This window comes from Puma concolor, chromosome C1, assembly GCF_028749965.1.
Source record: "Puma concolor isolate L17-30 chromosome C1, mPumCon1.1.hap2, whole genome shotgun sequence".
Classification (NCBI taxonomy): domain Eukaryota; kingdom Metazoa; phylum Chordata; class Mammalia; order Carnivora; family Felidae; genus Puma; species Puma concolor.
The window spans coordinates 178,439,406-178,463,305 of NC_141674.1; the positions used below are offsets into that span (position 1 = coordinate 178,439,406).

Here is a 23,900-nt window from a genome sequence, read left to right on the forward strand (position 1 = left end):
AGATATAGTCAACCATTCCATTATTATATTTATTTTTTTATGTTTATTTTTGAGAATGAGAGAGAGAGAGAGACAGAGCGCGAGCAGGGGAGGGGCAGAGAGAGAGGGAGACACAGAATCCGAAGGAGGCTCCAGGCTCTGAGCTGTCAGCACAGAGTCCAACACATGGATCCAACTTGTGAACAGTGAGATCATGACCTGAGCCAAAGTCGGACACTTAACCGACTGAGCCACCCAGGTAGTCCCCATGATTTATGTTAATGGCAAGATTATTCTCTCCACAAACAAACAAGGACACATGTGGAACAATTTACTTTGGTGCTTGAAAAAGAAATGTTCCAGATAATAGTATTGTATTAGTGTTAAATTTCTTGATTTTGGTGTCTTTATTCTTGGGCAATACGCACTGAACAATTTAACAATAGTTATCACGTCTCTAACTTTCTCTCAAATGGTTAAAAAAATTCTTCACAGATAGATGCAGAACAGAGGAAGAGAGAATGATAAACATGTGGAAATAACAGAGAATATGACGAATACATAGGAGTTCTCTGTACTGTTATTGCATCTTTTCCGTAAACCTGAAGTTGTTTCACAAAAATGCTTTTCTAATTAAAAAAATAAATTAAAATTAAAATTAAATGTTACAGAGTAAACAGAGCCAACAACCACGATTAAGAAAGCAACTAACCGAGAAAGGCACACAATGGGATGATGTGACTAATGCTTATACAAAGAGTCATGGATTTAAATTCTAATCAGGGAGAATGAGGAAGCTCCTGCCCAGAATGAACACTGCATCACAGTATCGGAGAGTATGTGAGAGTCCTCTCTCATCATCATTCAGGGTTTGAAACAGTGCTTTCAAATAGGTATAAGTTTCTGTTAGAAATTCAAACAGGTTTTTCATTGTACATTACTTCACTATAGTATAAAAGTTAATATCATAAATATACAATACGTTTCATAATGTATCTCTGGGACCACATGCATTAGATTAGCAGTCTGATCAGCAGTCTCCACAGTGAAAACAAAGACTTTATTATGCTTCTCGCATTAATATTAATAGGCTAGTACTGCATATTAATGATACTAATACATTGATTACATAATGTTAATGTATTTTAACTCCCCTGCTTTGGATGCATAATTCATATTATTTCTGAATGAAAATTATATTCAGCAGAACCAAACAATCGAGATAAAAATATTTATTTAGATATTAACAGTCTACCATTCTTCAGGTATAATTTTACTTTAAGTAAAAAAAGCCAGAGGGATACTTGAAAGTTGCTAAGAGAGGAAATCTTAAAAGCTCTCATCACAAGAAAAGACTTTTGTTAACCATTTGTGGTGATGGATATTAAATTATTGTGGTAATCATTTTGCAGTAGATACACATTCCAAATCATTACACAGTACACCTAAAACTAACACAATGTTATAGGTCAATTATATTTCAGTTTAAGGAATAAATGAATTTTGGCATGTCATACCTTAAAGCATAAATGTGAAATAACTTAAAAATATTCAAGGTTTGTTTTTTTTTACCTCAATGAGCACATTCCTCAATATATGCATATTTATGAATTATGTATGTACACGTGTCCAACTATAACACATACGTATCTGTAACATATTGCACATTTCATTTATTTATTTATTTTTGAGAGCGTGAAAGAGAGAGAGAATCTTAAGCAAGTTCCATCCTCAGCACAGAGCCTGATGCAGGACTTGATCCCACAACTACGGGGATCGTGACCTAGCTGAAGTCAAGAGTAGGATGCCCAACTGACTGAGTCACCCAGGAGCCCCAGCTCATGCTATATTTATACACTTAACAGAAGTTTAAAAAGAAGTTCTAAGAAACCACTGCTTTATATCATATACTTAAACAAAAAGGATTATTACACTAGGAGTACTCTTACTTGACCTTTGATTTACCAAGGATTTCCATTAATTCTGTAAAGCATATTAACTAATGTCCATATTAACTAGCACCTGAAAACTACTCTCTGGCTACTTTTTGATACAATTTCATACTACAATCTGTGGAGTTTAGAGTTTATGAAATGTTAGTCATATGTATTTCTAGTCTGTTTATGCCAGTCGTACTTGTATAGTAAGTATGTGCTTTAAATAAAATTCATTGTAAACTGATAAGAGTATAAAAATAAAGAGCTGGTTCTATGAGAACCAGGTTGAATACTCTAGAAAAATATGAAAAAGACAAGTCACTAAAAAAATTTGGTATAGGGGAAAGAGAGTAATTATTTCAACTGGCTTTATCTTTAGTAATATTGTTATTCTAAAACTAGTATATGTATTAGGACACAGCAAATCTGTAACAGTGTTAACATTATTTAAAAAAAAGATGTTTAATATAAAAAAGATACCAATATCAAAGAAGTAAAAATCTAAATTTGAATAGATGTATTAACTCAGGACCTATCTTCTCATAAAAACAAGATCTGTATTCTTAGTTCCGTTCACTGAAAGAGTGTAGAAACAATTATCAACTTAACTAGTGCCCAGGCTGTTACTGCTAACTACCATTTTCTACTAGAAGTAACCAGAGCTGTCTTGGAGAAACAGCTGACTTTCAGGTCTGGGGAATGCAGCATACAAGAGGAACCTAGGATATGCTCTTTACCACAAAACAAACTATCAAAGACTTCTGGGGCACAGTAGCCAACTTGAAATTTCCCAGGACAAGGCCATTCTTCTAATTTGCCTCTTCTGGACCCCTTTTATTCAGTGCCTTTTATAGGGTACTTGTTCTGCCCCTGGCCAATAAACATTGCGTGTTTTTTGTTTTAGGATTCCATTCTGGACTTACTTTGGTTGTCACTCTTTCTGTCACATTTCCTTGCATAGTCTTTTCTATTGTCAAGTTTTCAATACAAGGCAGCTCTAAGAAAATGAATTTCTGAAAAAAATCCTCAGATTCTACAAAACTGCACAGAGCTTACAGGAAAAATAAGAGTTTGGGCAGTCTGCTCAAAACCTACGCAACTTTGTAATCTGAATGCTAACAGAAACTGTAAATGGTCCCAGGGACCTGATCTAGATCACCCAGTCAGGCATCTCATTATAAACAAATACCAGAGCAGATATTTAAAATGCACAAAAATAAAGTGGAAACAATGGCAATACTTTAATCAGGGCAGGACCAGCAGGTGTGGAGAACAAAGCAGGTAGAAGTGCAACTAAAAGCCAGTGGGGCCGCCCTTAAACATCCAAGTGCCAGGTGTGTGTGTGTCGGGGTGGGGGGGGTGGGGTATGGGGGGGTAGCTCTGGGTGGAAGCTGCCCAACAAGTATTTAATTTTCTTAAAATATAGACAAGAGAATTCCTATTCACTGTACATCAACAGATCTAAGCACTTTTTTCCTGCATAGCTGATGATTATGTATTTATTGCCACTATCCTATCTCCCCTTGTGTAGAAAAAAACCCTGCATATGAACCAAACACAACTTTTACATTATTGCTAACATGATTTCACCACTTACCAATCACTTATGAGCTAATTCATGCTCCAGAAGCACACACTGTAGAGCATACTGTGCCTACACGAGTCCCAAACTGAACTTCTTGCCCGGGCAACACCCTGAGTTTCAGACTTGCATAGCCAACACTTTTGTTCAGACACAACCCACCCATGTGGATAGTCCACAGGCATTTCACATTTAACAAGCCCGAAATTAAACTCATCTCTGTTCACCCTCCCGTCTACACCGCCTGCCATTCTTCCTCCAAAATCTCAGTGAACAGTCCACCCTTCATTCGAGTGCCCACACTAGACCTGGGACTCAAGCTTGCCTCCTCCTCCTCTTTACCCTCCCATGTTCTAGCCCTCATCAAATCCCAAGTCTCCTAAATACTGCCCATAAATCTAATTTTCGGGTCCTTGATGCTACCCTAGTCCAAAATCACCATAATCTCTCACCTGGATCCCTGCAATAACTCGCTAAACAATCTCTTTACTTCCAACCCTAACCCTCTCCAATCTGTTCTTCCCACAAGAGACTTATCTTTCTAAAATGCAAACCTGATCAAGCCATCTCCCCATCTAAAAGCACTTTAAAGGCTCTCCTTACTGATTTTAGGATAAACTACCCAACACAGCTTATATAAAAGGACTGATCTAGCTTCTTGTTTACCTTTCTGGCCTCAGACTTTAACCACTATCTCCTTCACACTCCAAAATCCAGGCACACTGATGTTTACCCAAATACACATTCTCTCATCTCCTTTTACATGTCTCTATCTTCTCATTTTGCCCACTGTCCTTCCACACTACATCAACCCCTTATACACATTAGCAATCATATTTCTCCACTATTCCCAACTTGTTCTTTCCTGACTGCTGATAGAACTTCCTCCAAGATGCTTCCCCTACACCAGCCCTTTCACTAAAGTACTCACACATATTCACACAGTTGAGGATGGTACTGTTGTGTATTTCCAGAATACCTGTCCCTGCCTCTCTCTACTGGAAGCTCCATAAGGAAAGAAAACATATCTACCTTGTTAACTATTTTAGCCCAGAGTCTAACCAGTATTTAGCACACATAGATTAACTTTTGATGGTTGGGTGAAATAGTGGAGAATAATCTCAAATAATGGCTAAAATCATAATGAACCTCTTGTTAACATTAAACCTCTTAAGTCGATATATCGGTAGGAGAATGAGCTCATTTTAAGGGCAAGAGGAGCTCCCTCCCCCTTTCTTCTTAGTGCAATAATCTGATGCCTCAATAAGGAACCGAGCCCTCTAGACCACAAATCATTCAACCCAACATGGTGTATGGATGACATGGTAGATGAAACAGAGGCAGGGTAAGGATGGCACAGGGAGGAGGTGCCTGCCTCTTGACCAAGAACCTAGGGGAAATTCACAATTAAAAACAAAATGAACCAAAATCCTACGAATATATCCACAGGAAAGGGCCAAGGAAAAAAGAAAAGAACTCCCTGTAGATCTGAGAATCTGCAAGTCTGTAGAAGTTGCCAAGAATACCCATACTCCTATAAAGTCAAAGTTCTATACTGAGTTCTATATTGAGTCAGAACTCAATACCTTAAAATGGTGGATAAGGGAGGCAACAAAGCCAAGGTCCTGGTAAGGAAATACAAGCACCTCCCAATTCTGCCTTTAGATATCCCTGAGTCAGGGGGAAAAGAGTAAAGTGGAGAATCAAGGGTTCTATCTAATAAGACAGACAAGGGGTAAAATAGAGTTAAAAAGTATAGGAACTTCTGTTAGAGGATAATCCATTGCAACTTCAAAAATACAACCCAATGTTTACCTATGAAAAAGGCTGAGAAACTAAATGACCCTAAAAATTTACTATCAGAAATTGTGCAACTATAAAGCCATCCTAACTCTCCCCTAAAAAGGCATACGGAAATCATAGAATACCATAGGGAGAGAGGGAGACCCTACCCCTCTCTATCAAGACAAAGAGGATAATCACCCACACTGGAAGAAAGTTCAACATGAGCACAGATAAAAATGAATGCATATAAGCACATATTCTACACACTTTGAAATCCAATGGAAATTTCCTAATTCTTCCTTTCATAGCCCCTGCAGTCTCATACCCCTGTCTATGCCTTTCAACTTTAAATTTTCCATTATATTGATCATAAAGCCTTTTGCTAGCAGCATCTTAGGACACTTTGAGAGATACAACAATACCATACTGCACCATATTTTGAGTTGGGGGGGGGCGAACTTTATTTCTATTATAAAATGCATTGTGGGAAGAGAAGAGAAAGAAGGAATGGAGAAAAGGAGAAGAAAGGAAGGAAGAAAGAAATTTGAAAGCTCTTTAAATCCAGTTCAGTTGAGAGGGAAATGGGGATGGAACTACACATACAGAGAAAATTTTAAAGATTTTTCTCTGTTCTATATCTACTTAAAATTAATATTGATTTTTAGGCATTTTCCTTTCTATATATACATATATATTAATGTGAAAAAATATGAATTTAGATGTTTAAACTAAAGGGAAAAGGAATTAAAAATATGTCTTTCTGGGAAACAGAATGACCTATTCTTTCAAATTGCTCATAATAAAAAATTGTTAATCTATTGCAAAAACACTGGAATGACATAATCTTCAACAATTTTGAGCAACTAAGTGAAGAAGCACTTAGCAAACATTTTTTATTTTACCATAGACTAAAATATGGAGTAAAGTTTCAAATTTCTGAAATCTAAAACATAATGGAATATAGCCATCCCCTCTACAAAGTTTCATGCTACTTACTCTTCATGATAGAGAACGTAAGTAAAATTGTTACTTTCCTTGATTGGGAAAAAAAAGTTTATATAAGAAAAAGAAAAAAACCACAAAAATAAAAGCAAGCTCTATGGTGCCATCTTTTGGATTGTTCAAGTGTTCTTAACATGTTAGTAAGAATGCCCAGTATTTTTTTTATTTTCATTTTTTTCCTGGTTCCTTCCACATTCACAAGGCAGCTCTTCCTTCAACATTTCCATTATTTTCCTTCCCTTTATTCTGCAGTATTTTTTCAGGGATTTTCTTCCCCTGCTTTGTCTTTGGACAAAGAAAGCAGGATCAACCCATGCTCAGTAACTGCCAACAAGCCAAGAAGTACATGTGGCCCGTTGATCCTACTTTCTAATCACAGCTGTTAGTAGAGTCCCTTCCCAAAATGATGTGCAAGATCTAAGCAATTCCCAGTGCCCAAGAGGCTTTATTTAGTTTGGTTCTACCAGAAAAAGAGGGGTCTTCTTATAGTCCCAAAGACTAAATCTCTGAAACACTGAACATGGAATCTTTGAAATTCTACCCTTTGGCCTCCTGCAACCTACTTAAATCCTTTCTTTTCTTGCCATGAAGGTACATTCTGACCTCTCACTTTCTTAAAGGCTTGTCTTTGGTATAGCCAGTGCCATGCAATTTTCCACTTTTTCTGTAATTATTTCATGTTTTTCCAAGTTTATTCAAGGCCAAAAACATTTAAGACTTCTTTGTAACTGCACAGACACAACATAGATATTTGTAACTGATAAGAAACGCAGTTTCAGAAAACTTCATAAAGTACCCAAACACTTTCACTGACGTGAGATTTTGTGCAATAGATACAATTTAGGCAAACACATCCCCAACCACTCAGTCTAAGAAAACCTTAACATTCCAGGTGCTTTTCTGAAGCTGTTGGAAGCAGTTTATTTATAAGTAGAAAAAACACTCTATGTAACAAGAAAAAATTCAATCGTTCTGTTGGTTAAAAAAGCTTGCTAATTCAAGAAACGAAAATAGTATGTAACATAATTAAGAACATATTCTTTTGGGTGGAAATAAGTCTAAAAGTGTTATATGCAAATATTATATCCTAAACCTTGAAAGCTCCAAAATCCAAACATGATTTTGTTTCAATGAGTTCTGCCATATTACATTAATCATCTCACTTCTGATTAATAATGACTAACTTATTTTTAATAAACTCACATATCAATGATGCGTGTATAATAGTCTACTCACCCCACCCATTGTAATTCCATGAATAAGTGCAACATATGGTTTCTGGCAAGAACCTAAAAGAAACAGAGCTATAATTAGTTACAATGTTTAAAATATATTCACTTTTTCAAAAATCACATATTACACTAACTCTGAATATTTTCCCTAGAAAAATTTTGTAAGAAATACCAAAGTAGCTAAATATATGGCTTGTAAAATATGTTTTTAAAATGTCAATTTCTACACAATCCTGATCATCTACTTAATTTAGCAATTCAACACTTCAATTTCAAACAAAATGAAAGCCTTTTATAGCTCAGCCATTGAAAAATGTAATTAAGATTTACTTTATAAGCCATGGCTGTTTATGTACACAGTTGTATTCAAAGGAATGTAATTTGTTTTCAATACATCCAAAGTATTTGGATACAAAGAGAAGTGCAGCATACAGTAAAAAGCAAGGACTGGGAGTCAAAAGACCCAGATTCTAGTCTCAGCTTTGTCATTAACTATATCCAACTATATTCAACATATATACTACTGGCATCAGATGTACCCCACCCCCCGACATGTACACACCTATATATTGGCAATTCAACACATATATAGCTTTTGGTATACATACACATACACACACACACACACGTTAATGTATATGCACATATCATATATGTGTATGTGATACACATGTAAGTTTCCTCATCTATTAAACAATGAGAATATTAAACAATGAGAATATATGGCCTCAGAAGTTCCTTTCAGCTCAAAAATTCTGTAAAATTTTACTCTGTCCTTTCCCTTTTTTCTTTTTCCTCTGAGAGGGGGAGTTGCTTATAATATAACAAAAATGTAAATCACTGAGCTTCTGTTACAGCTTGTTGCCAATATTACTTCCTTAGTGAAGACCACAAAAAAAACAAACTTCAGTTTTTTTGGTTTCTCTTTTGGACTTTATTTTTTTTTTCTTTTTGATTGAAGTGTAGTCAACATACAACGTTCGTTATATTAGTTTCAGGTGTAAGACATAGTGACTCAACAAGTTTATATACATTATGCTATGGTCACCACCATTGTAGCTACCATCTGTTACCATGCAATGCCACTATAATATCATTGACTATATTCTCAATGGGCTGTACCTTTTATTCCTGTGACTTATTCATTCCATAACTGGAAGACTGTATTGCTCACTCCCCGCTTCACTCATTTTACCCATGCCTCTACCCTCTTTACCTCTGGCAACCATCAGTTTGTTCTCTGTATTTATGGGTCTGTTTCTGCTGTCTGTTTATTCATTTGTTTTTTAGATTTCACATATAAGTGAAACCATACGGGATTTGTCTTTCTCCTTTTTCATCTAGCATAATACCCTCCAGGTCCATCCATATTGTCACAGATGGCAAGATCTCATTCTTTTTTTAAGGTTGAGTAATATTCCATGTAATGTAGAAGGGTAAAACTACAGTTTTAACACAACTAGCAGTTCTGTAAATGTTTCCAATTTGCCAAATAAGCCATCAAAGCACAATTCCAGAATTAATTTAATTCTGATTTCATATTTGCAAGGACTTCCACAGCCTTCAGTCTTGAGCTAGAATTCCCTTCAATTTTGAACTGCAATTCCCTACAGAACTCGAATTCCCTAGAAACTATGGAAAGAAGTTTCTCTATTGAGATGGAGATACACAATCCCATTTCAGCTATAGATATATATATTTCAGACATAAAACATTAGAAGCTAATTGATGCAGTGCATAAAGCCACAATCTGTCAAATTCCTTATTAGCTAAAATAGGTCACTACAATGTATAGAAATTAAACCTTGAACGCTTCCTATTTTTTTACCCAACTGCTTCAAGGTTTTCTCCTATCTCCTTTTATTTAGTATAGAACTGCACTAATATAGTAGCCACTAGCCAAATGTAGCTATTAAATTAAAATTAATTACAGTTAAGTAAAATTTAAAATTCAGTTTCTTGCTCACACTAGCCCCATTTCAAGTTCTCATTAGCCATATGTGGCTGGTAGCAATCACGTTGGACAACACAGATACAGAATAATTTCATCATTGCAGAAAGTCCTATTGGATATCACTGGTATAAATTTTCAAAATGAGTAAGCCATTCTAAGTAAATCCGATACACAGAATTTGAGACTTAAAGAAGTGAGAGATGTCCATTCAATCCAGCTCACTGAGTTAAATCAAGAAACAGCCTCTTTTCCCCACTCCTACTTCAAAGATATATAAATTCTAGGAAAAAAAAATTTTTTAATGCACATCCAAGTTCAAAGCCAAACAAAGGATATCCATCAGTGCCATAACAAACCCGAAATCAATAGCTGAGGAGAAGCTACAGCCAATAATTGTGAGTGAGTGTGTATTTATTTTAAGTCAGAAAGAAATTCTAAGGGTGCCTGGGTGGCTTAGTCAGTTAAGCCTCTGACTTCGGCTCAGGTCACGATCTCGTGGTTTGTGGGTTCGAGCCCCATGTTGGGCTCTGTGCTGACAGCTTAGAGCCTGGAGCCTGGTCTGGATTCTGTGTCTCCCTGTCTCTCTGCCCCTCCCCTGCTCACACTCTGTCAAAAATAAACAAACATTAGAAAACAAATTTTTTTAAAATAAATTCTAGGCCATAAAATTTATGAAATGGACTACCTGCATAAAAGCTCATGCTAGGAAGAGCTATTGGATATGCAAAACATGATTAGAAAACCCATCTGCTGAGCCAGGAAGTCAATAAATTCCTTCCAGGAGAGGGAGAGAAAAAGCATGCTCAAGTACAGGATAACAAGCACCACCACTACCACTGCACAAAAAAATCAAAACACCCCTAACAAATTTGCAATAGAAGTAATATCCATAACCTGGTAAAATAAATAAATAAATACATAAATAAATAAATGTCTACAAAAAGATAATACTAAAAATTAAAATTGTAAAAGCTTTCCCATGGACATCAGAAATAACACTACAATCATTCAACATTGTAACAGAGGTCCTATCCCCAAAATATAGGAAAATTCATAATATAAAAATTGTAGAGACAGAGGTGAAAAAAAATTATGTGCAGATGGTATAACTGCCTATGTAGAAAAGCTAAGAGAATCTATAGAAGTATCATTAGAATAACAAATTTCAGCAGGGCTGCTAGATATAAGAACCAAATTTAAATTTCAAATCACTTCAATATGCCAAAGACAGTAAATTACAAAATTTAACGGTAAAAATTACAACTAAATGTAGTAACAAAAAAGTAAGCTACCTAAGAATAAAACTTAAAAAAAAAAAAAAAAGCAGGAAGATCTTTATGAATAAAGTTACAAAACATTATTCAAGGATATAAAAAGTCAAATCTCATGAAAAGTTCCAAATTGGTTTAGGGTAATAGTTACCCAAGTTTACTAAAAGTTATTGAATTATGTATTTGAAATGGGTGAGTTTCATGGTACGCAAACTATTAACTCCACAAGTTTTTATGTGTTCATACAGATATGCCACACGCATAGATGGGAAGACTCAACGTGAAAGACGTCAATTCACCCTAACCTATAATTGTCATTCCAATCAAAACCTCAATGGAATCTTCTGTAGAGCCAGACAAAATAAAACTAAAATTCTAAAATTCATATGTAAGATCAAAAGCCTAAGTGTAGCCAAGACAATTCTAAAAGACAACAAAGGCAACTTACACTACTAGATAGAAACATATCTTACAGCTGTAATAATTGTGACATTGTAGTTTCATCATAAGTACAAATAGACCACTGAACAAAGAAGCCCAGAAACAGACCAGGTCACATATAAGAACTTGATACCTGACAGAGGTATCATTAACATCAGTGAAAAAGGCATGAAATTTACACATAAAAGAAATCACAACATCTGGCTTTCTAGCTGAAAACTAAAAGTTAAAGGATGTCACATGCAAAAAACTATCCCAAGTACATTAAAGACTTAGAGTACAAAGAAACAAAATATTGAAACTATTAAAAGAAAATATGACAACATCTTAATAACCTCAGTGTTGTTACATGGTTTAATGCAAAAAAGCATAAATCATAAAGGAAAAGAATATATGCGTTTCAACTCATCAAATAAAAACTTAGATATACCAAAAAATAACCTGAAGTAGCAAACAGAGAGAAGTATGTATAGTTTACAAAAACGAGGAATCCAGAATACATAAAGACCTACACAATCAGTAAGAAAAAGACAATCCAACGGAAAGATGAAGAAAGGATGACACTGAAAAGAAAATCTAAATGATCACTTAAGAAAACACCTTCTATCAGGGCGCCTGGGTGGCTCAGACGGTTGGGTGTCCCGACTTCGGCTCAGGTCATGTTCTCACGGTTCATGGTTCAAGCCCCGCATAGGGCTCTGTGCTGACAGCTCAGAGCCTGGAGCCTGCTTCTGATTCTGGGTCTCCCTCTCTCTGGCCCTCCCCCCGCTCACGCTCTCTCTCTCTCAAAAATAAATAAACATTAAAAAAAAAAGAAAAGAAAACACCTTCAATCTCACCAATATGCAATGAAATACAAATTAAAGCCACAGTAAGATATTAAACATACAAAGTTTAACACAAAAAAATGATGGAAACAACATGCAAAAAATAAAGTCATGTACTTTAGAGAAGAATCTGGAAACAGCTGAAGACCTATAAACTATGATCCATCCATTCTGCTTCTATTATTCCTAGAGAAACTTTTGTACATAGACACTAAGGGGACCATATCTGTATTAGTAAAAATTTGAAATAACCTAAAATATTAATTAATGTAGAACAGAAAAGTAATGTGGGATACATTCATAATACAGAATACTACCCAACAGTTTCGTTCCATGTTATTAAAAACAACTTATGCACTGGTATACATAGTAAGATGTTACTTCTATAAATTTCAAAACCACACAGTAATACTACTTTTGTTCAAAAATATACAGTAAAAATATTAAGTATGGTCTAGTAGAATACACTAAAAACTAACGACAACAGTTGCTCCTTGAGGAGAGATAATGGTTGCTTCTGGGGAGAGAAAAGAATGGCACTAAGGAAAACAACAGAGCCAACTAAAGTATAAGTTTAAAACATGTAGTATTTTATCCCTTCTAAATACATCTTAAAACATCAAGCAAAAATAAAATATTAATGTCTGTTCATTCTGGCTGGTGGGTACACAATTATTTATTATATTATTCCCTGCAACTTAACATTTAAAGCACATGCTTGATAAAAGTACTGCTTCACTTCCAATGAAACTTGGAACATCAACTATAAAGGCATTTTCATTCCAGAGTTCCTGAAGATGAACTTCTGGATGAAACGGTACTTAACTTTACAGAGACAACTGAGGCCCAAGATTTTTGTTTTCTAAGAAAGCCAGCGATATAATCAGAATCCATGTTTTCATACTGAGTGTAGGACATACAGTAACTAAGTATAGCTTACTAATATTAAAGTATGAATTGTTCTGGAATGAGCAGTCAGAATAGTTTAATCAGCTTTATTTATGCCTGACATATAGTCTATGAAAGAGTAGAAAGAGTAATAAGAATGTCTACTGATTGTATCTTTAACAATTGACACTGCAGCTCATATCTTGATTCCATTTTTAAAGCTCTCAGAGGAACACACATACCAATGGCATTGTTCAGCCTATATTCTTCTCTAAAGAAATCTTGAGCTATCTTCTGGTTTGCCCTTCCAGCTTCTGAGATCACTACAAAAAAAAAAAAAAAGAAGAAGAGGAGAAGAAAGGGAAAAAGATTGTAATTTTTTAATAAAGTGTTTTCTAGTTAACACTGTCAAAGAGAAAGAGAATAAACTTAAAATACTGTGATATTAAGTACCAGGGGAAACTCTAGAATGGTTTGTTAAAGTTTTGAAGTGCCCTTGCCACAGACACAGCCCCAGATCCATATTCAAAGCCAAAACTTCAAGGCAAAAATTCTTAAGAATTTCTTACAAAGCACTATACCTAATTTAGAACTTATATATTGCTACCATTTTATTTTGACTATTTTCTATAGCACCCAAATAAAGATTTGCTGGATATACATTTCCAATGGTAACATATATTAACACAAAGTACATTATACATACACACAGAGAAATATAAGCACGTGTATGCATGCGTATCCATGTACCCATACACACAGTACAATATATTCTGTCTAGTTAAATATTTCTGCCACATTCATTTCACCATGAAACACTGAGCACCCACTGTATTCCTAGTCCAGTCAATGTTAAGACTACTACCAAACCATTCTCTTCCATATACTGTAAGATTATATGCCTTTCCTCTTTAAGTCTTTTTAATGTTTTTTTAAGTGTCTTTTTTATTTATTTTTCAGAGAGAGACAGACTGCAAGCAGGGGAGGGGCAGAGAGAGGGGAAGAGACACAGAATCTGAAATAGGTTCCAGGCTCTGAGGTGTCAGCACAGAGCCCCATGCAGGGCTCAAACTCGGGAATGGCGAGATCATGACCTGAGCCCAAGTCGGATGCTCAAACAACTGAGTCACCTAGGCACCCTTTCTAAGAATTATCTACTAAAATACAAATTAAAATATAAACATATTTCTTCTATGGGAAAGAGTTACCTAAAAATTGTTGACTATAGGTATTTAGACTAATTCTAGAAAACGGATATATTTTCTTTCAAAATGTTCCAAATGTTGACTTCTTTTCCTTGTTTTTAAAAGAAAGATTTGGTGTCTATTTTTTGTCATTAATGGTATTTCACTGATATACGCATGCCCCCAAACCCTCATCTATTATTTCTATTCAGTTCTTACCACTATTTAGCAATTCTAAAATGACAAAAGTGCAAATTATATTGCCTATGGAATGAAGCTGTTACCTCAAAAATCTTTGATTTCCTCTTTATCTTATTCTAATCAATTAATTCCATAGAAGTTAAAATTAAATGAATAGCGTTTAAAAAACTTTTTTTTTTCTGAGTGCCCACTTATCATCTTGGACTAAATAAACATCTTTAAAGCAACTAAATTTCCTGGAATTGAAGACCACTTCTTTATACACATAAACTAAATCTGTAACTTGTAACTGTACCTCCAAATATCAATATATATATACTTATATATATATACATTTACATATATATATTTATATATATAATATAAAGTTAAATGTGTATGTAAAAATAGCTCACAGTTAGAAGAAGCTAAAAACAATACGTAAGGTTCTGCTTATCTGTAAACTATGAAGATCATAGGCTCAACTCCACAATAAAGGTTAGCTCCATGCTGAAAAACATTTTTTTAAATATATTCATGTTGTGGGCAAAACAATAAATTCAAACACAATTCAGTTAACAAATCTATCTAAGCAACTGAAATTTTAACACTCAAGTTACTTTAAATTTAATAGGTATCTAAATGTCCATCAACTGGCGAATGGATAAAGATGTGGTTTATATATATAATGGAATACTACTTGGCAATGAGAAAGAATGAAATCTTGCCATTTGCAGCAATGTGGAGGGAACTGGAGGGTATTATGCTAAGTGAAATGTCAGGCAGAGAAAGACAGATACCATATGTTTTCACTCATATGTGGATCCTGAGAAACTTAACAGAAGGCCATGGGGGAGGGGAAAGGGGGGGAAAAAGTTACAGAGAGGGAAGGAAACAAACTTAAATACTGGGTTGATGGGGGGTGGGGGAGAGGTGAAAGTGGGTGATGGGCAATTGAGGAGGGCACCTGTTGGGATGAGCACTGGGTACTGTATGGAAACCAATTTGACAATAAATCACATTTAATATTAAAAAAATTTAATAGGTACCTAAAATTATATCCTAAATCAAGCTTGTTTTTCCTATTCCAAATATAATAGAAACAGTACTGCCTTAACACAATACAAAAATAAATAAATAACACACACACGATAAAAACTCAAGGAAAAAAAACCATCCCTGAACTCTACCAATTTCATTACAAAGTGTAAAAACAGTTTCAGTATATATTAAATACTGAAATATCATCACCAGTGGTGATGATAAATACATGACTTTGATCCTGAGAATATACATTTCTTCTTTCTTTTGCCTTTAATAGTTATATGTATACAGATTGACCTAAAGAATTAGAAAGGAGAATTAATCTTTTTAACTCATTTCAACGTTTTTAAACATCTGTAAAAATACATTGACAATAGGATAAATGTATAAGTACATTCTTGCTTTGGGATCATGAACTGGGGAAAAGCACAAGCACAGTCAAGGAGATATGTGAAAGAATGTCATATTTGAACAATGACAAGTCACTCAACATGGCCAGATTGTCAGGTTATAGAACAAATTGAATTGCTGAATATCAGCTTACCTAAAATAAAAAGTGGACTCACACACTATAACTATACATTTTGTTTAGGATGATTTAGGTAGAAAGACAGGATATATGAAGAGCACATACATAGTTTAAAAAAATGCTATTCTCAGTTTTCTAATATTAACTACAAAAGCTAAGACATTATAATAAAAAAAAATTCTAAGTAAAGCAAATTACAAAGTACTACAAAAATTTCCTGTTGGTTTTATCAGTTCTACTCAGGGAAAAAAGCATTTAGGTTAAGAGGAGGAAAAAGTTTTTACCTCTGATATCACCCCCAGAACAGAAAGCCTTTCCACCAGCTCCTTTTATAATGATCAGGAAAGTTTCAGGATCTTGTTCCCAATTCTATCCAAATTGAAAAGAAAATGGGAAAAGCATACTATAAATGAAAACTCATTTAAAAAATCTATATGCATTTATATACACATATGGATACACACATATACATGTATAGATAAATATATGTCAATACACATAAAGTACAAGCTTTATAAAGTACATCCAAAAGAATGGATCCTAACTTCATTTTCTTTTCTGACATAAATTGGAGACTATTCCAACAAAGTTGCTAGATGAATACACTTTGTGATCCAAATTGTATGATGATATCTGAAGAATCTTTGCCATGACAACTTTGAGACCAAGATGAAAGAAGATGGGCTTAAATATACATCCCAGAAGCTTATAAATCTGGTGAACAAATCAGTCCAAAGACTGTTGATAAACTGAACAGGAACCTTTCTATTGTGGTAATATAGGGCTCCAACCTACTGACAAATTTATAAGCAATAGAATGAAACCACAATACTGATTAAATCTTGAAGTGATTTGAGGTTGGCAGGGGCAACTAATAAATAATCAGGATGAAAGAATCAAGAGCCAAGGGCAATTCAAAAGACTATTCACTAAAACATCAGTTAACCAGAGACAAAAAATTAACAGGAGCTGTATAAATTCTACACTTGAGAATAAAAATATAAACACACAAGGAAGAGATGTAGCTGGATGGATGTGGCTGTCCAAAAGACTAATGCAATATTGGACTACATTAATAGAAATATGGCATTCTAACATGGAAGTTTCTACTTTCTTCCACTCTGGTCCACTCCAACCTGAAATACTTGATTTCTCTTTATTACATTTAAAGACATATTATAAAGTGTCCCAAACGGACATAAGGAAATAAAAGACAGACTCATCAAATGAAAAATTAAGGAACTTGTAACCAGGGGAGAATTAGTCTTTGTGGCTGACCATATTAGGTACACCATTTCACTTCACAATAATCCTGTGAGATATTATAATCCCCATTTCACGGCTGAGGTAAATGAAGGACAGAAAGATGAACACTCCCAAGCTGAAGAGTTAATAAACAGAAGTCCAAGTTTCAAACAAAGTAGTCCAACTACAAGTCACGCTTTTCCACAGCACCATGCAGTTCACTTAGAAAAGCTTATAGTCTTCTCTAAGAATCGTGTCGAAATGCTGTCACATGGAACGTTAGATTTGTATACTCCTGTCCCAAGAGGCAGAACTATTATCACTGGTTAAAAGGTCAGAGAAGCAGAGTGGCAAAACACAGGAAGAAACTCAGAGCTATGGAAAAGTGGAAGGAGCTCTCAGGAGGTCATTAGGGACGTCATTAGGGATGCTTCAAGATAATCACATAGGGAAATGACGAAGACAAGAAATCAGTGGGGCTTGGGCACTGATCCCAAAGATTCCATGGAAGAGAATCCCACAAATGTTCTTTCAGGATACATTCTTATTTATTTTTAATGTTTGTTTATTTTTCAGAGGGGGGGGGGGAGGGGGGGAGAGAGAGAGAGAGAGAGAGCGCAAGTTGGGGAAGGGCAGAGAGAGGGAGATACAGAATCCAAAGCAGTCTCCAGGCTCTGAGCTGTCAGCACAGAGCCTGACACGGGCTCGAACTCATGGGGCCCAAGATCATGACCTGAGCTGAAGTTGGCCACTCAACCGACTGAGCCACCCAGGTGCCCCTAAGGATACATTTTTTTTTTTTTTTTTTTTTTTGGGACAGAGAGAGACAGGGCATGAACGGGGGAGGGGCAGAGAGAGAGGGAGACACAGAATCGGAAACAGGCTCCAGGCTCTGAGCCATCAGCCCAGAGCCTGACGCGGGGCTCGAACTCACGGACCGCGAGATCGTGACCTGGCTGAAGTCGGACGCTTAACCGACTGCGCCACCCAGGCGCCCCAAGGATACATTTTTTAAAGTATCCATATAATTTAAGGAAATCACAAACCTTTAGTTGTGGATAAATGTGCCGAATCATATTAAGGTTTAATGCATTTAGGAACTTTGGTCTGTTTAGTGTTATCACTCCTGCACAACCTCTTCTTTCCAGTAGTACTTCTCCTGCTGCATCCATGTGCATAGACCTTCTCTGTGTAAAAAAAGATTAAGCCTAGGATGAAATTCATTAAGATTTTGTCACAAGCCAATATTAAACCATATACAGGTATACCTCAGAGGTGCTGTGGATTCAGCTCCAGACCACCACAATAAAGCAAATACTGCAATAAATTCAATGATTTTTCCCCCAGTGCATATAAGTTATGTGTGTCCCATGAACACAACTAGATAACTATCAGTTCATCCTAAATACCCCCAGAAATCAACCTGAAGGCTGACAGAACAAACTCCACAACTAAAGGGAGAGAAGAGGCCACACTATAGAAGCCAAGTTAAACACATGCTTGATAATTATGTCAACCTTGCTTTATGACTGAATAAAGCTGACACTGTGCAAAGGGGGGAAAAAAAGGAATTTTGCTAGTAAATACTAATGATCATCTGCACTTTGAGTCAGAATCTTTGCTGGTGGAGAGTTTTGCCTCAATGTTGATGGCTGCTGACTGATCAGGGTGGAAGTTGCTGAAGGTTGGGGAGGCTGTGGCAATTTCTTAAAATAAGACAACAGTCAAGTTTGCTGTATTGAAGGACTCTTCCTTTCACAATTTCTCTGTAGCATGCAATGCTGTTTGATAGCAGTGTACCCACAGCAGAGCTTTCAAAATTAGAGTCAATCCTCTCAAACCTCAAGGAGCTGCTTTATCTACTATGTTTATGTAACAGTCTTAGATCCTTTGTTGTCATTCCAACAATCTTCACAGCATCTTCATCAAGAGTAGATTCCATCTCAAGAAACCATTTTCTTTGCTCATCCATAAAAAGCAACTCCTTCTTCATAGTTTGATCATGAAATGGCAGCAATTCAGTCACATCTTCAGGCTCCACTTTTAATTCTAGGTCTCTTGTTGTTTCCACCACATCTTCAGTTACTTCCTCCACTGATGTCTTGAACCCATCAAAATCATCCATGAGGGTTAGAATGAACTTCTTCTAACTCCTATGAATGTTGCTAGTTTTGGGCCTCTTCCCAAGAATCACGGATGTTTTTAATGGCATCTAGAGTGGTGAATCCCTTCCAGAAGGTTTTCAATTTACTTTGCCCAGATCCAAAGGACTCACTCTCTATGGCAGCTATAGTCTTATAAAATGTATTTCTTAAATAATAAGCCTTGAAAATTCAAAATTGCTCGTTGACCCAGGGATGCAGAATAGATGCTGTGTTAGCAAGCTCCATCAAAGTTCTTCGGCAACCAGGTGCATTGTCAATGAGCAGTATATTGAAAGGCATCTTTTTTTCTGAGCAGTAGGTTTCAACGATAGACTTAAAATATTGAGGAGGCACCTGAATGGCTCACTCGGTTGAGTGTCCAACTTCAGGTCAGATCATGATCTTGGTTCTTGAGTTCGAGCCCCACATTGGGCTCATCAGGGCTTCAGATCCTGTTCCCCTCTCTCTGCCCCTCCCCTGCTTATGCTTTCCCAAAAGCAAACAAACATTAATAAACATTTTACATATATACATGTATACATGTATACACACATGTATACACATCTATACATGTATACATGTATATACGTAAATGTGTGTATGTGTATTCAGTAAACCATGTTGTAAACAGCTGTGCTTCAACCAGGCTTTGTTGTTCCATTTATAAAGCACAGCAGAGTAGATTTGGCATGATTCTTAAGGGCCCCAGGATTTTCAGAATGATCAATGAGTATTAGCTTCAACTTAAAGTCAACAGCTGCATTAGCCCCTAACAAGGAAGTGAGCCTATCCTTTGAAGCTCTGAAGCCAGCCACTGACTTCTAGTTATCAAAGTCTTAGATGACCTCTTCTTCCAACAGAAGACTGTTCCATCTATATTGAAGATCTTGTTTATTAGTCACCTTCATTATCTTAGCTAGACCTTCTGGATGACTGGCTGCCCTTTGCCATCAGCACTTGCTGCTTCACCTTGCATCTTTACATTATGGAGATGGCCTTCTTTAAACCCCATTACTAACTTCTGCTAGCTTCAAACTTTTCTTCTGTAGCTTCCTCACCTCTCTCAGCCTTCATAGAACCGAACAGTTAAGGCCTTATTCTGGATTAGGTTTGACCTTAGGAAATGTAGCTGGTCTGATCTTCTATCCCAACTAAAGCTTTCTCCTTATCAGCAATAAGGATGTTTCACATTCTTATTCATGTGTTCACTTGAGTAACACTTTTCATTTCCTTCAAAAACATTTCCTTTGCATTCACAACCTGGCTAACTGGTGCAAGAGGCCTAGCTTTTGACCTATCTTGGCTTTTGACGTGCCCTCCTCACTAAGCTTAAGCATTTTTGGCTTTTGATTTCAAGTGAGAGACATTTGACTCTTCCTTTCATTTGTACACTTGGAGGCACAATTATTAATTGGCCTAATTTCAATGCTGTTGTGTCTCAGGGAATAGGGATGCCTAAGGAGAGGGACATGAAAGAACAGCAGATTGGTGGAGCAGTCAGAAGAAACACAATATTTATTAAGTTCACCATCTTATGTGGGTGCATTCATGGCGCCACCAAAACAATTACAACAGTAACATCAAGATCACCGTTCATCAGAATAGTGAAAAAATTTGAAATATCATGAGAATTACCAAAATGTGACACACAGACACAGAGTGAGCAAATGTTGTTGGAAAAATACCACCAATAGATTTGCTCTGCTGATGCAGGGTTGCCGCAAACCTTCAATTTGTAAAAAAAAAAAAAAAAAAAAAAAAAAAAAAAAAAAAAAAATCTGCAAAGCACAATGACACGAGGTATGCCTGGACATTAAATGCAAATCTTTCATACAAGTTAACAGTAAGTAATCAAATGGACTACTACGTATATCTGACAAAGTTTCTTTTTCTCTTTTAAATGCTTATTTATTTTGAGAACAGCACACGAGCAGGGGAGGGGCAGAGAGGGAGTGAGAGGGAGAATCCCAAGCAGGCTCCACCAACACAGGGTTTGATCCTGTAAGAGATCATGACCTGAGCTGAAAACAGAGTCAGAGGCTTAACCAACTGAGCCACACAGGTGCCCCTGACAAAGGTCTCTAAAATTCTTTAAATTCTGTAGAAAAGCAAAATATACACACCAAAAGCAAAAGTATATACATAGTATATACAAAGTATACACATAGTAATTAAATCTTTTTTGTTTCTGAAGGAACAGAGTCAACTGATTTAGAACAGAACCTAGTCTTAGAATTACTTGGACTACAAAATACTCTCAAATCTCTTAATTTATTACTATATACCAAGTAATATGTTAGGTGCTTGCAAAGCAAAGATGAATAAAGAGGGCAAATAATTCTGACTACAGTAACTACTGACAATTTGAAAAAAAAATAGAAAAGGGGATATTTGAGCTGGGCCTTGATGCATGCCAAGAAAAAGGAGTGCAAGAATCCTAGAGAATAACACATCCTAAAACAAACAACGGATATTTGGAAACATCAAGATTTTTTTTTTAATGTTTACTTATTTTGAGAGAGAGCGAGCGTGAGAAGAGGAGGGACAGGGACAATGAGAAAGGTGGAGAGAGAATCCCAAGCAGGCTGTGCACTGTCAGCATTGGACCAGATGTAGTGCTCTATCTCACGAACCTTGAGATCATGACCTGGGCTGAAATCAAGAGTAGGGCACTTAACCAACTGAGCCACCCAGGCGCCCAGGAAATATTAAGATGTTAAATATGAGTGAATAAAGGCTGACTGAGGAAATGAGGGATAGGAAAGTAAACAGATTAAGCAGGTGAGGCCAGATTATAAAATGACAGACTTACAAGTCATATGGCTGTGATGAACTGGCCTATATGCTTACTTAGGAACTCATACGCTATAACTTAATTATCAGATTTCACTGCTCATGTAATATATAGTGCTAATATAAACACCTGTAAGAAACATAACAATCTCCCAGGACTCTGCTATACACAATTGTTAGGACTAATGGCACAATCATACTTATTACTTTAACTAAAAACAATGCTTTAACCTTCACATGAGAACTGTGTACAATATAAAGGTTAAATTGGAAAATTTTAACTAGAGAATGCTAATTAAAAGCAAATGCACACTTCTTAACTGAAATCTAGTAAAACACAGAAGTCCGTAATTTAATAGCATTAAATGTTACACAGTGTTTAAGTCTTTATAAAATCATGCTGCACATTTAATGTCAGCTTAGTTTTTATTAAAATTCATTATCAGATAAAAATAACGTATATTCACTTACAAGGGTTATGGAAAAGGCTATTAAAAACAAAGTCTGAATTTTTTCAATTAAAACTTAAATTGGATAAAGGGTAAGTATCCAAAATCTACAAAAAACTTACCTAACTCAACACCCAAAAAAAATAAATAATCTAGTGAAGAAATGGACAGGAGACATGAACAGACACTTTTCCAAAGAAGACATCCAGACGGCTAACAGACACATGAAAAGAAGCTCAACATCACTCATCATCAGGGAAGTACAAATCAAAACCACACTGAGATACCACCTTACACTGGTCAGAGTGGCTAAAATTAACAATTGAGGAAACAACAGATGTTGGTGAGGATGTGGAGAAAGGGCAACCCTCTTGCACTGTTGGTGGGAATGCAAACTGATGCAGCCACTGTAAAACAGTGTGGAGGTTCCTCAAAAAATTAAAAATAGAATTATCCTATGACCCAGCAATAGCACTACTAGGAATTTATCCAAAGATACAGGAGTGCTGATTCATAGGAGTACATGGACCCCAATGTTTATAGCAGTGCTATCAACAATTGCCAAATTATGGAAAAAGCCCAAATGTTCATCAACTTGTGAATGGATAAAGACGTGGTTTACTTATACAATGGAATACTACTTGGCAATGAGAAAGAATGAAATCCTGCCATTTGCAACAAGTAATGCAACAAGTAATACCTGGATGAAACTGGAGGGTATTATGCTAAGTGAAATAGGTCAGAGAAAGACAGATATCATGTTTTCACTCATGTGCAATTTGAGAAACTTAACAGAAGACCATAGGGGAAGGGAAGGAAAAAAAATAGTTACAAACCATAAGAGACTCTTAAATACAGAGAACTAAGGGTTGATGGAGGAGGCGGAGGGTGGGGGGGTGTGTTGGGGAGAAAATGGGTGATGGGCATTGAGGAGGGCACTTGTTGGGATGAGCACTGGGTGTTGTATGTAAGTGATGAATCATGGGAATCTGCTCCCGAAGCCAAGAGCACATTGTATACTCTGTTAGCTAACTTGAAAATAAATATATATATATATATATATATATATATATATATATATATATATATATATATATAATAAATATGAGAGAGAATACCATTGGACTCCCGATACATGATGCCATGTGTGGTCACGGCAGGCCCAAACTGTCCATTCTTGCAGGCCATCCAAATTATGACTTGTTTGAGCTGCAAACTGATAAAAGGGATTTTTCCATGACTAGTCACCTATATGGCTATCCAGATGACCTAGTGCCATTTAGCAATAAAACCATCCTTTTTTCATTGCTCTGAAGTAACATTTTTATTGTAATTCTTATTTCCATATCTATGTGGGTCTGTTTTGTACCAATGATTACATTGGTTCTTAATGTCTCATTACCACATTGTTTTCATTACTATTTTATTTTAATC

The 23,900-nt window shown here is 36.0% G+C and overlaps 1 protein-coding gene across 1 annotated transcript in view; it reads right to left on the minus strand.

The window, feature by feature from the left end:
* Nucleotides 1-23,900, minus strand: part of HIBCH (3-hydroxyisobutyryl-CoA hydrolase) — a 149,881-nt gene that overhangs the window by 55,040 nt on the left and 70,941 nt on the right. The window contains exons 4-7 of the mRNA XM_086719143.1: nucleotides 18,127-18,267; nucleotides 16,120-16,204; nucleotides 13,141-13,221; nucleotides 7,522-7,574 (exon numbers count right to left, since the gene is read on the minus strand). Of these exons, the coding sequence (XP_086575269.1) occupies nucleotides 7,522-7,574; nucleotides 13,141-13,221; nucleotides 16,120-16,204; nucleotides 18,127-18,258 (351 nt within the window). The 5' untranslated portion in view covers nucleotides 18,259-18,267. The remainder of the gene's footprint in view (nucleotides 1-7,521; nucleotides 7,575-13,140; nucleotides 13,222-16,119; nucleotides 16,205-18,126; nucleotides 18,268-23,900) is intronic.